The sequence below is a fragment of the Eretmochelys imbricata genome, chromosome 3, assembly GCF_965152235.1.
Source record: "Eretmochelys imbricata isolate rEreImb1 chromosome 3, rEreImb1.hap1, whole genome shotgun sequence".
Taxonomy (NCBI): domain Eukaryota; kingdom Metazoa; phylum Chordata; order Testudines; family Cheloniidae; genus Eretmochelys; species Eretmochelys imbricata.
In genome coordinates this window covers 75,672,483-75,687,322 of record NC_135574.1, presented here as the reverse complement: position 1 = coordinate 75,687,322, position 14,840 = coordinate 75,672,483, and the positions used below count along the sequence as shown (strand labels likewise).

Sequence of the window (14,840 nt, the reverse complement as noted above, 5' to 3'; positions counted from 1 at the left end):
TGCGATTGTGAGGAGGAAGAAGAGGAGTTGTTCAGCCACCACGACTGGATGCTGATGGACACTGTGAATAAAAATGCCAGGTTGCTGCTGGATTCATGGTGCATCTCCACATGGTGAATCCCCACCACTGGGCCTGAGAAGTGAGCAGTGACTGTTGGGTTGGTATCCTAGTGCAGGTTTGGGTAACGAGCAGTGGCTGTAAAACTTCCAGATGCAAAAGAACACATTTCTGGGTCCATGTGCCAAACTTGTCCCAGACTTCCAATGCAGGGATACCAGATTGAGAGTTGCATTGACAGTGGAGAAGTGAGTGGCAATCATGCTCTGGAAACTTGGAACACCGGGTTGCTATCAGTCAGTGGGCAATCAGTTTGGAGTCGGAAAATCCACAGCATAAAAAGAAAGTGATGCTTTTCCATAGTTATGCAAATACTGGTGGATCACTGCGGACATTTCACTGATATCCTTGTAGGCTTGTCAGGGAAGGAGCATAATGCTCTCATCTTTTAAGAACATAGGACTTTTCCAAAATCTCAAAGTGGGGACATTCTTCACATTAGTGATGTTGAAGTGACAGTAGTGATTCTGGGAGATCCAGCCTTCCCTTTACTCCCCGGCTCATGAAGACATACAATGGCCATCTTGGAAGTGCCAAAGAAAGATTCAGCTACCAGTTCAGTAGGTGTAGAATGATTGTTGAACTTATTTTTAGTAGACTGACGGGATGCTGGCATGGTTTGCCCACTAGATGGGATCTCAATGGGGCAAACATCCCCATCATTGGAGCTGCATGTTGTGTACTGCATAATATCTGTGAGGCAAAGGGGGAAAGGCTACGAGCAGGGTGGAGGAATGAAGTGGACTGGCTGTCTGGTGAATTTGAACAGCAGATGTAAGGGCTACCGGAGGACCCAGGTGTGGAGCTATAAGGAGGGAGGCCTTAAAAAAAGCAGTTAACTCAATCACAGTAGTGTTGTGTGATGGTTTTATGAAATAGTTTGCCTTTGTGTGTACAGAACTTAAATGTGGGTGAATTATTGACTCCTCTGTGAATTGTGTAATGTGGCAATTGTACTTGGTGTAAGTAATAAATATACTCGGAGTATCCAAAAATAGAACTGTGTCCCCACAGAAACAGGAAACAAAGCTACAGTGCAAATATCCAAGGTAAGAACATTCTAGCAGCACTGTAAGAGGGTGACCCATACTTTACATGGGTTTTTAAATGCATATTTTTATGTATTAAGACATATTACAAAGTTTCAGTCATATTACAAAGCATGTAGTATTTTGTGGCTTTTCCTGTAGTTTTCTCAGGCCAGTGTAGGTGCAGTTATGGTTCTTTTTGCTTTCTCCTGATGTGAAGGGGTAGAGGTAAGAAGTTCATATTGTGCTGCCACCTGTTATATTGGGTGGAAGTGGGGGGGGGAAGGGACAGCTGTGACACACATAAGGAGCTGTGACAATAGACTTTTTAATGAGTTGGAAGGGCTGCTATGTCTCGGGTCTTTCAGATGTTGCACAGCATTATCGAGCTACATGCCCAGTTTGTTGCCTGAGTAAACCCTTTCTGACCTGATGGATTTCCCAGTGCATCTCTCAGTCCCTTTTCTTCTTCTGCATCAGATCCTCTCTCCATTCTTCCTGGTCTTGGATATGTGGCCTCTCCAAGCCCTTCATTCACAGTCAGCAGCTGTGGGTGAATGGAGGATCTTACAGACTGTATCCTCCTGTATCCACTTCTTTCTTAATCTGAGTAGGGTCAGACAGTCAGCTGGCTTGGAGCGGGCACCTCTCAAGATCACCACATCAGAGGCTGCTGATTAAAACAGACCGATACAGCATTAGATTTACAATTGCAACAGAAAGGGAAAGATAAGTCTCAAAACTCCCTTACGTAATTCCCACAAATACATTTAATAAGAAATGCCAGGTGTCACTTCTTAGCTTTGGAGTGCCTCATTACAGAACTGCTGTGCAGCTCAAGCTGTAGTGAGCAAGCCCTAACGGAGAGGGAGGTAGTTTTACTGCGTGGACGGTTTAGACACTGGACATCCATAGCTATGTGTATAGGGAAAGCATGGTAAAATATTGCCAATATTTTCTTAGGTAGTGATGATTTTGGCTGATGCTTCTCCTGAGTGTGACAAAGGCACAGAGAATCTAGCTGCTACTGACATTCTGAAGCTGCTTGGTTGGACCCATATACTGCTAGTCTGTCTGCAATGAGTTCTCATGGCATCATAACAGTAATGTGACGTGGGGGAAGAAACAAGCCACCATACCCAGAAATATTCAGGAAAATATTGCAGAGTATCTCCATAAAATTTTCATTGAGACTGCTCGTGAGGATAAAAGGGACATCCTTGTTCAGTTAAACAAAGTGCCCCACATGGGGTGAATTGTGGTCTTCCCTGCCTAGCCGAATAAACCAAATAATAGAAATGTGGATGTTGGCTCTACCTCTATCAGAGCATGTGGTGCTGACTTGCTGTAGAGCATGTCTGCTCTCCAGCAGCACAGTTCTGGTGATGCAGCTGTGCTGCTGGGGCATTGTAGTGTAGATGCTTCCTACATAGATGGAAGGGGTTTTTCTGTCTATGTAGCTGATCCACCTTTCAGAGACCAGTAGCTAGGTTGATGGAAGAATTCTTCCGTTGACACAGCCAAGTCTGTGTTGGGCAGGAGGTCGAGCTAACTGCAATGATCAGCCCTGAGTTACATAGTTAGGTCAATCTAATTTTTAAGTGTAGACCAGGCCAAGGACTGTATAATTCAGACTGCCATACTAATTTTTTAATTTTATCTTTTCAACATTTTACAAGTAAAGTGAAAAATCAAAAATCAATGCCCTTCTTCTTGAAACATGGGGATAGGATGAGCACCATTCTTAAATGGGGACTAAGGAAGGAGGAGTGGGTGGGAGGGAAGAAGTTTTGAGCAACGAAAAGATAAAAAATGCTAATAAGACGAATAAAGGATATATACACTTACCTAAGCTCCCTTACTGTTTATCACCGGGCTCATGTGCGCTTCCCAGGAGGGACTGGATTGACTGTAGCGGAGTTTCAGAATACTCCAGGCTTATCATATGGTTTGCTTCTCCCTTCTGCTCCTCCTCCTCGTACACTGAGGTGGTCTCCGTGTTAGACTCTTGCAACATATCCACAGTTGTATGTTGGATACTGCTGGGGTCTATGCCAAATATGGCATACAGTTCATTGTAGAAGCAACAGGTCTGCAGGACAGCCCCAGATTTGGTGTTGGCATCCCTCGCCTTCTGATATACCTGCTGATATTCCTCTGCTTTTATGAGGCACTGGTGCTAATCCCTGTCATACTCCTGGTTCAGTATCCCCTGTGCAATCTGTACACAGATGTCTGTATTTCTTTGGCTGTTGCTTAGCTGGATTTGCGTAATCTCTTCTCCCCACAGGCCAAGGAGTCCCAGGACTTCTTTCCTGCTCCACAGAGGAGCATGTCTAGTAGCTATCTGTGTGCATGGATCCAGCATGGTTGGATGCTCACAAAGTTGGACTAATAAGTGCTCTCACCAAGGTGGGCAGTCAGAAAAGGGCATTTCAAAAATACAGTGCAGGTGTTAGAGCTGGGGAAGGGGGACAAGTATCCGGTGTCTTTGACCTCCTGGGAGGTGGAGTTCAAAATTGCGATTAGAGCAACTACTAGTGCAAAACAGGGGTATTGTGGGACAACAGCTGGATGACTGTTAGGGTTGACGCAGGTAATGCAGTGTCTACTCTCTTACAAAAGTAAGTTGACCATGCCTCTGTGTTGCTGGGGGAATTGGTCTTAATGCATCACTGTAATGGGGTGCTTACATCAGCACGAGACAAATTTGGGTGTAGACACATGCACAGGTAGGTTGAAACAGGTTGACTTAGGGTACGTCTATAGTACATGTGCTACAGTGGCACAGCTATGTTGCAGCTATGCTAGTCTAGTATAGACACTTATTATAGCAACAGAAGTGGCTTTCACATCACTGTAGTAAATCCACCCCCTTAGGAGAGGTTAGAATTCATCTGTTGACCTAGCTGCGTCTGCAGGGGTGTTGGGTCAACCTAACTGTTGACATTTTTCACAGTCCTGAGTGATGTAGCTAGCTACAATCTAAATTTTAGGTGTAGACTAGGCTTGAGGTTGATATAACTTTGTAGTGCAGACCAGGTTTGAGTTATTCTTCAGAGTCTCGGCCTTTTTTTTTTTTTTTTTTTTTTTTTTTTTTTAAAGTAAATCTCTACTTGCTATGGTTCTGAGGAAAGTCACCAAAGCATGAAGTGAGTGTGACTGATGCAGAGATGTTTACTTGGGTATGCAGAGCCTGAACCAATAGCTCTGAGATGTGAAGTGCCCCACAAGTTTCAATGAGTACTAACTTGGATGTCTGTGAGGATATCTTTAAATATCAACATTGTTAACTATTTCACAGCTTACCAAAGGAAGTATCCTATTATGAAGATGGACACCAGTGTTTCTCAAAATAGGGTGTAAAGGACTACCTGAGTTTGACTTAAAGATGTCTAAATTAAGATGGGTAGGTTTTTAACAATGCCTTTTCTGTCTACAGGGGCCCGTGACTGGTTTCATTTTCCAAAAGGGGGCTCAGGTCTTGAAAATTTGAGAAATACTGGTGTAATGAAAGAGAGAAGGGAAAATATCTGTATGTATGCCAAGACTTAAATATGTTTTAAACAGCTTTTTAGGTTTGTACACCTGTATTTGGTACAGTTTAACTTGCTCCCATATTAGCAAATTATTACTGTGGTGATATGAGTAAATACTATATGGTGCCACAGTAAGTCATCTTTTTCTAAATAGAATTTATGGCTTGAGGAATTCTGAGTCAACCTGTAGAGTGAATTGTCATGGGATGTTGTGATGGCCAAAAGTATAACTGGGTTAAAAAAAAGAATTAGATAAGTTCATGGAGGATAGATCCATCCATGGCTATTAGCCAGGATGGTCAGTGATGCAACCTCCAGCTGTCAGAAGCTGGGACTGGATGGCAAAGGATGGATCACTCAGAATTGCTCTGTTTTGTTCATTCCTTCTGAAGCATCTGGCAATGGCTGTGTCAGAGACAGGATACTGGGCTAGATGGGCCATTGGTCTGACGGATTATAGCTGTTCTTAGTAAACGCCTACCACCATTGTGCTTCATGGGAAGTTTATCCTGTCTGATAAAAGATGTAACCAATATTAAGAGGGCAACCTGTGAAAACAGGCTATTTATGTGATAAATGTCTATATCAAATACATTTAGTCTTCTTCTGATTTTCAGATAAGGAATAGATGGACTATAAATATTGTACTGTTTTTATAAAAAGTGCAAAATGGACAATTTGGTGTTTGAAAAAGGAGATATTTCTCGCTTTAACAAAATGGCTGTGGTAAACTCTAATGGAAGCACTATAGCATCTTGTCTTTTTATAACTAACAATATGTAACACTACCAGCTAATTCTGTGGCTACATGGTACAACATATTTCCAATTTGTGAAATCAGCTACCTTGTTTCTACATGCTGCAGTAGCTTATTGAACAATTATGCTCGGTGTGTATTTCTCACTACAAAATAACTGAAGTTGGATGAAAGCTTATCTATTATATAAAATTATGTATTTTGTGGACTCTGGTTTTTCTGAGTATTCTTTGAGAATATAAATCCTTAGATTTGATGAAATATATAAGAGGTGAAGTAATGTGTGTTTTTTCCCTTCCTTTCCCAGTAAGTAACAGATGCGGGTAAAAGATCCATCGAGGGCTAACCCTGAAAAAAACAAGAGAAACAAAAGGCCTAAGAGGCATCAGGATGAAGACTCTTCAGATGACATTGCAGGTAAATAAATTATGTGACATTTGGCAATCAGAGTGAGGGAGGGAAAACAGTGTCCATATGGTTTTCATTAGTCAACAAAGCAGAAAACACGTGGGAACCGTGAACTGCGTGTTGGTTGAATGCAGCAACAGAGATGCTTACAATCAAATATCTATGGCGTGATGAATTGTCATTACATTGCACTCAGGGAATTGGTGCAAAAATTAATGAACAGGAGGATAGTTTGGCCATATTAACATTTTAAAGAGGCAGGTGTAAGGACAGCAGTGCAGTGATGTAGTTAAAACACAGGGAAGGCCTTAAGGGTAGGAAAGGTCCAAACTACCTATATTGATACACACAAACAAATGGATTTCAGTAATGTTAAGAGTGTTGACGAAAGTTAGGAAAATGAATGTTTAGTAATTTTGTCCTTCGGTTTATCTTGGATTTGTTGGGTTGTCACCAGCTTGTAGCTTTTTGGGTGTTCTATTTGGTAGGAAAAATAGTACTTTTTAAAAAGATGGAAATAAAATCCTTCAGATGCATCAGAAAATGGACACTATTGTGTCCTTGGAGCTAATGTGTCCTGCCTTTAAAAGCTATATAGATATAGCTAGATAGTGGCTTTGAAAGGTTTAATTTATGTAAATAGCAGACAACTAATATATTTTACAATTACAAAATTTTGTTAAACAAGTTGAGGGTAGGCTACAATTTAAATCTGTCAGTTTTGATAGTTACCTTCAAAGTAATCTCTGTAATCCAGCTTTTGTGCTGGAGCCAAGGTTCTGGAAGGAAGTGCTGTGTCTGAAAGCCCTTAAGTTGTATCTTGAATAAGCATGGTGTGCAAGCTCTCTGTACCTCCCAAGTATTAAACATATTTTTATAGTAATGAGTGCCACCTGATCAGCATAAAATGGAATGTGATGTGTTATTACGGCACTTTTTGTAAAAAGGAAAGAAAAAAAAAAAAGCTTGAATCCTTGTACAAGATTGAATCTGGCTTTTGTGACTAATGACTGAGTGTCTCTTATTCTATAGGTTTAACCTGCCAACATGTAAGCCAAGCAGTGGATGTGCATCATGTGAAGAGGGCAGTAGCTCAGAATGTTTGGTCAATATGTTCAGAATGTTTAAAAGAAAGGAGAATAAATGATGGCGACCCAGTAATTCCTTCTGACATATGGCTGTGCCTCAAATGTGGCTCTCAGGTAAAGAAACTTGCACTGTAAATTTACAGACAAATATAGCCCCTGATCCTCTGAAAGGATTTGCAAGTGCAGATTCTTATTTCTGCATGGAGTCTCACTGGAACTCTGGGCAGGAGTGATGGGATTTTTCCCAAAGGGGAAGTGTTATCACCACAGATCCCTGCTTTTGGGATAAGCCTGTACTAGAGTTTGAAACCCTCGGGAAAGCTCTGACTCTTGGGGACGGTGTTAATTTCTCTTTGAGCTATACAAACTTTCCATGCAAGTCTATACAGCGAGGTGTGCATGTCACCCTACCTGTGATACACCCACTGTTCTTTCTAGACATCGGAACAGCAGTTCAGAACTCCCTCTGGTCTCTTGACTGACATACTAGAAATATTTTTTGACAGTGAGAGTAATTAACGATTGGAACCATTCACCAAGAGTCATGGTGGATTCTCCATCGTGGAGAATGTTAAAATCAAGATTAGATGTTTTTTAAAAATATATGCTTTGTGTTGACTCTTCAGGGCCAGGAACTGTCCTTCCTGAAGGATGCCAGCTCTAACCCAAAACTTAGATTTAACAAAGGCTTGTCTCATGCCTTATCCTTGCTTATTGTTTTCCAGGCAGACTATGATAAGGTCTACCTTAGAAGCACTACATTGGTGCAGCTGCAGTGCATCTGGTGAAGACATGCTATGCTGACGGGAGAGCATCCCCTGCCAACATAGCGCCACTGTGAATAACGCTTAGGTCACTGTAACTTGTGTTGCTCGGGGCGCAGGGGCTGTCTTTCACAGCAGTGGCTCCGGCCCTAGCTCCAGCTGAAGCTGCGAAGGGCAGGGGCGTGCACAGCCCCTGGGTCCTGCCACATCCGCAGGGGATAGGAGGGCTCACAATAGGAATGTTTTGGATGTAAGCCATGGAGGTGGGACTGTGTGATCACTATGATCCTTTCTGGCCCTAAAATCAATGAGAATGGGGGAAATTTCTGTATTATTTTTTTAAAAGTATGTATGACTCAGTTTCTCCGCTCACTTTTGTATTGTTACCCATGGGGTGTGAAGGGGTTGATTTCTTTCCTGACACAGAGGATAAGCAATGCAGGGACTAGGTGAAAGTGATGTAGGCAAATTGGTATGAATAGTCTATCAAGAACTGTCAATGTGTGAACAAAGCTACCTTATGGATACAATGGAAGGCCAACAGTTGGACACAAACTTGTAACGACTCCAGTCAAAGGGGGCAGGACATGGAAGGCCAACAGTTGGACACAAACTTGTAACGACTCCAGTCAAAGGGGGCAGGACATATGAAAACGCGGTGATTAGAATTGGTTACAAAGAACTCAGTTGTTCGGAGATGGCAGTAAGAATGCTGCTGCCCAGTGCAGTGAGGTTCAGGGTGGGTCTACATTAAACACACTACATCGGTGCAGCTGTGGTGCTTTAAGTGAAGATGTTCCTATGCTGATAGGAGAGTTTCTTCCATCGGCGTAGTTAATTCACCTCCACAAAAGGTGGTAGCTATGTCAACGGGAGAAGCTCTCCTGCAGACCTAGCACTGTCTACATCAGGAGTTAGGTCAGTATAACAACGTCGCTTGGGAGTATGGATTTTTCCCACCCCCGAGTGACGTAGTCCTACTGATATAAGTCTGTAGAGTAGACCTGACCTTAGTCCTGGACATTTGGGCAAGACAAAGAGGTAGAGCTGCCAGAAGCCATGTGAGAAATAGTTGCTGAAGTATAGCAGGCATGGGGCTCCACCTTGTAAAAAGCGGAGGCTCAGGGCTTAACACTACACGCCCAGAAACACTGTACAGAGGTTGCTGTCATAGAACAACTTATGGATCTCTGACAGATATTGTATGTTCTTAAAAAATCACACTTCTACCTAGATTTACATTGTTACAAGTAATGCCCAAGATCATTTTAATTTAAAGATTAAAGAAAAATAATTTTCTCTATATTTCTTTTATGTTCTTTTTATGCATTTGGGCAGCTCTCCTTGTGTAGTCAGTTTCACTGTTCTCTCTGTTGTCACTTTGGTATTCAGTTTCTCCTGTGTAACTCTCATGCAGCAACAGGGGAGACACTCTAAATATAGGAAAAGACAATTGTAAAACTGTTTAATGCTTTTAGAGGTGGTATAGTGCCTGAAACTAGTTTTAATTATTATTATTTTTTTTAATTATAGGATTTGAAGTTGACAGTGTCCCTTTAAATAAAAAGTATATTCTTACTCATGAAATTCCATTTATATGTGTGTGTATATATATGTATAGATATACACTTCTCACATGAGTGCTTTAACAGCGTTTTCCTAGGAAAAAGTTTATGCTCTCCTGCAGGAAATTCTCTAGCATACAAACTCCATTCCTGTGTGCAAGCAATAGTAAAGTGAATTGATAAGAATCCTGCTTTTTGGAGTTGTAGATGATTTTACCTCTTTTTCAAGAAAATGATCTTAAGTTCTGTGTTGTAAAGTAAAATATTGTAGTGATTTTTTTGAAATATAATATACATAATATGTATAACCTTTTCTTAATGATCTCATTTTCAGGGTTGTAGTCAAAACTCAGAAGGCCAGCATTCTCTGAAACATTTCCAAACTGCTCGCACAGAACCTCATTGCATTGTAATCAATATCAGCACATGGATCATATGGTAAGATTGTGTTTAGGAATATTTTTGTGTGTGTGTGTGTGTGTGTGTATACACACACACACACAGTTAAAAAGACTTTTTTTTTTTTTTTTTTTAACTAGGGCAGTTGGTTAATCACAGTTAACTCACGCGATAACTCAAAAAAAATTAATTGCAGTTTTAATTAAACAATAGAAAACCAATTGAAATTTATTAATATTTTGGATGTTTTTCTACATTTTCATATATATTGTATTCTGTGTTGTAATTGAAATCAAGGTGCATATTATTTTTGATTACACATTTGCACTGTAAAAATGATAAACTCAAGAAATAGTATTTTTCAATTCACCTCATACAAGTACTGCAGTGTAATTGTAATCTCTTTATCATGAAAGTGCAACTTACAAATGTAAACTTTTATTGTTACATAACTGCACTCAAAAAAAACCCCACAATGTAAAACTTCAGAGCCTACAAGTCCACTCAGTCCCACTTCTTGTTCAGCCAATTGCTAAGTCAAACAAGTTTGCTTACATTTACAGGACATAATGCTGCCCTCTTCTTATTTACAATGTCACCAGAAAGTGAGTACAGGTATTTTCATGGCACTTTTATAGCCGGCATTGCAAGGTATTTACGTGCCAGATATGCTAAACATTTGTATGCCCTTTCATGCTTCGGCCACCATTCTAGAGGACATTCGTCCAAGCTGATGATGCTCATTAAAAAAATAATGTGTTAATTAAATTTGTGAAGGAACTCCTTGGGGAAGAATTATATGTTCCCTGTCAGTTTTATTCACATTCTGCCATATATTTCATGGTATAGCAGTCTCGGATGATGACCCAGCTCACGTTCATTTTAAGAACACTTTCACTACAGATTTGACAAAACACAAAGAAGGTCCCAATGTAAGATTTCTAAAGATAGCTACAGCACTCGACCCAAGGTTGAAGAATCTGAAGTGCCTTCCAAAATCTGAGAGGGACGAGGTGTGGAGCATGCTTTCAGAAGTCATAAAAGAGCAACACTTTGATGCAGAAACTACAGAACCTGAACCACCAGAAAAGAAAATCAACCGTCTGCTGGTGGCATCTGACTCAGATGTTGAAAATGAACATGTGTCGGTCTGTACTGCTTTGGATTGTTATCGAGTAGAACCTGTCATCAGCATGGATGCATGTCCCCTGGAATGGTGGTTGAAGCATGAAGAGATATATGAATCTTTAGCGCATCTAGCATGTAAATATCTTGTGACGCTGGCTACAAGAGTGCCATGTGAACGCCTTTTCTCACTTTCAGATGACATTGTAAATGAGGCAGGCAGTATTATCTTCTGAAAATGTAAACAAACTTGTTTGTCTTAGCGATTGCCTGAACAAGAAGTAGGACTGAATGGACTTGTAGGCTCTGAAGTTTGACATTGTTTTGTTTTTGAGTGCAGTTATGTAACCATAAAAATTTACATTTGTAAGTTGCACTTTCATGATAAAGAGATTACACTGCAGTAGTTGTGTGAGGTGAATTGAAAAATACTATTTCTCGTGTTTATCATTTTTACAGTGCAAATATGTGTAATCAAAAATAATATGCACCTTGATTTCAATTACAACACAGAATACAATACATAGGAAAATGTAGAAACAAGTTTGTTTACATTTTCAGAAGATAAAGCCTCAATCACTATTCCACATAGGCAATATAGGCAGAGGAATGCTTATCTTTTCCTGGTTTTTGGATAGTGGTGGAACTTAGGCGTCTGGATGCCTAGAGCAGGGGTGAAAGTAAGTTAAAGGACTTACTGGTACTCCGGAGTCCTGAGCAAGGAGTGGGGCCTCAACTGGAAGAGGCAGGGCCTTTAGAGCCCCAGGCCCTTTGAATCAAGATTGAAAGGGTCATAGAATCATAGAATATCAGGGTTGGGAGGGACCTCAGGAGGTCTTCTAGTCCAACCCCCTGCTCAAAAGCAGGACCAATCCCCAATTAAATCATCCCAGCCAGGGCTTTGTCAAGCCTGACCTTAAAAACTTCTAAGGAAGGAGATTCCACCACCTCCCTAGGCAACGCATTCCAGTGTTTCACCAACCTCCTAGTGAAAAAGTTTTTCCTAATATCCAACCTAAACCTCCCCCACTGCAACTTGAGACCATTACTCCTTGTCCTGTCCTATTCCACCACTGAGAATAGTCAAGAACCATCCTCTCTGGAACCACCTCTCAGGTAGTTGAAAGCAGCTATCAAATCCCCCCTCATTCTTCTCTTCCTCAGACTAAACAATCCCAGTTCCCTCAGCCTCTCCTCATAAGTCATGTGTTCCAGACCCCTAATCATTTTTGTTGCCCTTCGCTGGACTCTTTCCAATTTATCCACATCCTTCTTGTAGTGTGGGGCCCAAAACTGGACACAGTACTCCAGATGAGGCCTCACCAATGTTGAATAGAGGGGGACGATCACGTCCCTCGATCTGCTCGCTATGCCCCTACTAATACATCCCAAAATGCCATTGGCCTTCTTGGCAACAAGGGCACACTGCTGACTCATATCCAGCTTCTCGTCCACTGTCACCCCTAGGTCCTTTTCCGCAGAACTGCTGCCTAGCCATTCAGTCCCTAGTCTGTAGCTGTGCATTGGGTTCTTCCGTCCTAAGTGCAGGACCCTGCACTTATCCTTATTGAACCTCATCAGATTTCTTTGGCCCAGTCCTCCAATTTGTCTAGGTCCCTCTGTATCCTATCCCTGCCCTCCAGCATATCTACCACTCCTCCCAGTTTAGTATCATCCGAAAATTTGCTGAGAGTGCAATCCACACCATTCGGCTCCGAGCTCCGGGCCCTTTAAATTGCCGACGGAGCCCTGCTGGCAGAGATTTAAAGGGCCCAGGGCGGTAGCAGCGGCTGGAGCCCCGGGCCCTTTAAAACACTGCCCGAGCCCTGCTGCCAGAGCCCTGGGGTAGTGGTGGCAGGGCTCTGGCAGGGATTTAAAAGGGCAGGGACTCCCAGCTGCTGCTACTGCAGCAGAGCCCCGGGCCCTTTAAATTGGAGCCCCGGGAGTCCTGGCCACCTCCGCTACCCAGGGGCTCCGTCAGCGGGGCTCTGGCAGCAATTTAAAGGGCCCGGGGCTCCAGTCGCTGCTGGGAGCCCCAGGCCCTTTAAATTGCCGCCTGGGGAATCCAGTACGGTACGGTGTACCCACGCGTACCAACTTACTTTCACCTCTGGCCTAGAGCGAAACAGCATTGAGCATGCCCAAGGGCAGAAACTTAGGTGCCTAAGGTACTTTTACAGAGAAAATTTGGGCATCAAGTGAGTTTAGATACCTACATGGTTTGGCGGCAGCCATACAGGGGTTTTGTGGATGTCAGCGGTTCCTAAAGCCGAAAATTAGATGCTCAAGTCCATTTGTGGATGTGGCTCAAAATGACTTCCCCAGGCACACAGGAAGTCTGTCAGATGTGGGAAGTGAACCTGGATCTCCTGAATTCCAATCTGTTTCTCTTTGTTTGTTTAGGTGTTATGAATGTGATGAAGAGCTGTCAACACACTGCAACAAGAAGGTTTTGGCTCAGATAGTTGACTTTCTTCAGAAACATGTTACTAGGACTGAACCAAGTAAGAATTTTATTTAATGCACCAATTACATATCTCTCTGTTTCTAGAAACGGCATCTCAGCTTTTGGATTGTATTAATAATACAATTGAAAAATGATTGGTGGTGTTGATCCAATGTTTATTATTACAGTTGTTTCCAGAAACACTGCCTTCTATTGTGGTACTAGAAATAATATTTTGGGCACTGTAATGTAATTCTCCCAGAATTTCACCTTCAACATCTGTATTTTATTACATCAGTTTATGGTAGATAATAAAACCTTGCTGAGGTCCCCAGAGATAAATGCAAGTACTTGATGATAAAGCATTCGTTATCTCATTTACATTAACATATACAAACTGCATTGAAAAAAATTAATTGGTTGAGTTTTTGTATCAGTCACGTTTTTAAACTGCACGATTGCTTGCTTACTTTCATTGATGACGTTTGCACAGCAGTTCTTTAAAGCTTATTGCAGTTCTTTAAAGCTTATTGCTGGACATAAAGCACTATCACTTGACTTTATGAAATTACTTGCACAAGTTAGTACTATCAGGCTCATAAAGCATCAACTAATGTGTCTTTCTTCTTGTGTCTGCATACTGGAAATAATTAGGTATTCTTGCTGCTCATCTGTGCACTTTTGAAGATCGAGATGGATGATACAATCATTGACACAAGTCTTGCTGCAGCATTTCAGACCTAAAACTTTACTGGGGCTGTGCAGATTTCACACTACTTAGACGTAACTGGGGGGAGGAGGGACGGACTTGGAAAAGACTTTTGATTGCACATTCCCAGAAGAGAATAGTTGCATCACTGGTTAGGGATAGGATCAGAATTATATAGCCTTACGGGTAGGTCTTTATATGCGCCTCAGTGCATGTGTGCATAACTCTCTTGTTAGTTTTAATGGAAATTGTTTTCCAGGTGATCATCTCACAATAAGACACTTTCAAGTTGTCATATTTAAAAAAAGCAGATTTTCTAATCCAGAAGTTACAACTAATGGCATATTACATTTTAAAAATGTAGCTTTTCATTATGCTGTTTTTACTGTATGTGTTTCTCTCATTTTGGACAATGAAAACACAATATTCAATTTCACTTTCCTTTATAGTCCATTTTTAATGTCCGATTTTCATGCACTAGTAAAATGCTGTGATATTTCATTTGCAAGCACTTAAATACTGTGGTAATTGTTTCAAATAATCAAATGGAAAATATTTAAATTTGTTTTGTTTTTACAAAAAATAAAAAAGATGCTGGCTAAGATTTTCAGAAGTGCATAATGATTTTGGATGCCTCAAATTTTAGGTGCCCAATTTGAGATGCTTTTAAGGTGTCTTGATTTTGCCCATCGCTTTCTGAAAATTGGACACCCAAACTGACCAGCCAGCTTTAATCTTAAATCTTAATCATTGTCAGGTCATGTTGGGCCCAATGCTTATGTAACCATGAAATATATATATATTTTTATAGAAGCACATTGACTATGCTCTATTTATTTAATCCAAGAGTTGGAAAATCAAAGATTATTAACACTGTCTAAGAATGCAGGCATT

At 41.2% G+C, this 14,840-nt stretch overlaps 1 protein-coding gene across 3 annotated transcripts in view; it reads left to right on the top strand.

Moving 5' to 3' along the window:
- USP45 (ubiquitin specific peptidase 45) overlaps nt 1-14,840 on the top strand; it is a 99,988-nt gene that overhangs the window by 10,512 nt on the left and 74,636 nt on the right. For 2 of the 3 annotated variants that reach the window (XM_077812860.1, XM_077812858.1), the window contains exons 2-5: nt 5,750-5,859; nt 6,883-7,052; nt 9,602-9,705; nt 13,195-13,295. In XM_077812860.1, coding sequence (XP_077668986.1) covers nt 5,760-5,859; nt 6,883-7,052; nt 9,602-9,705; nt 13,195-13,295 — 475 coding nt within the window. In that variant the 5' untranslated portion in view covers nt 5,750-5,759. Of the gene's footprint in view, nt 1-4,588; nt 4,682-5,749; nt 5,860-6,882; nt 7,053-9,601; nt 9,706-13,194; nt 13,296-14,840 lie in introns of those variants that run through there. The other variant, XM_077812859.1, reaches the window with a different exon arrangement.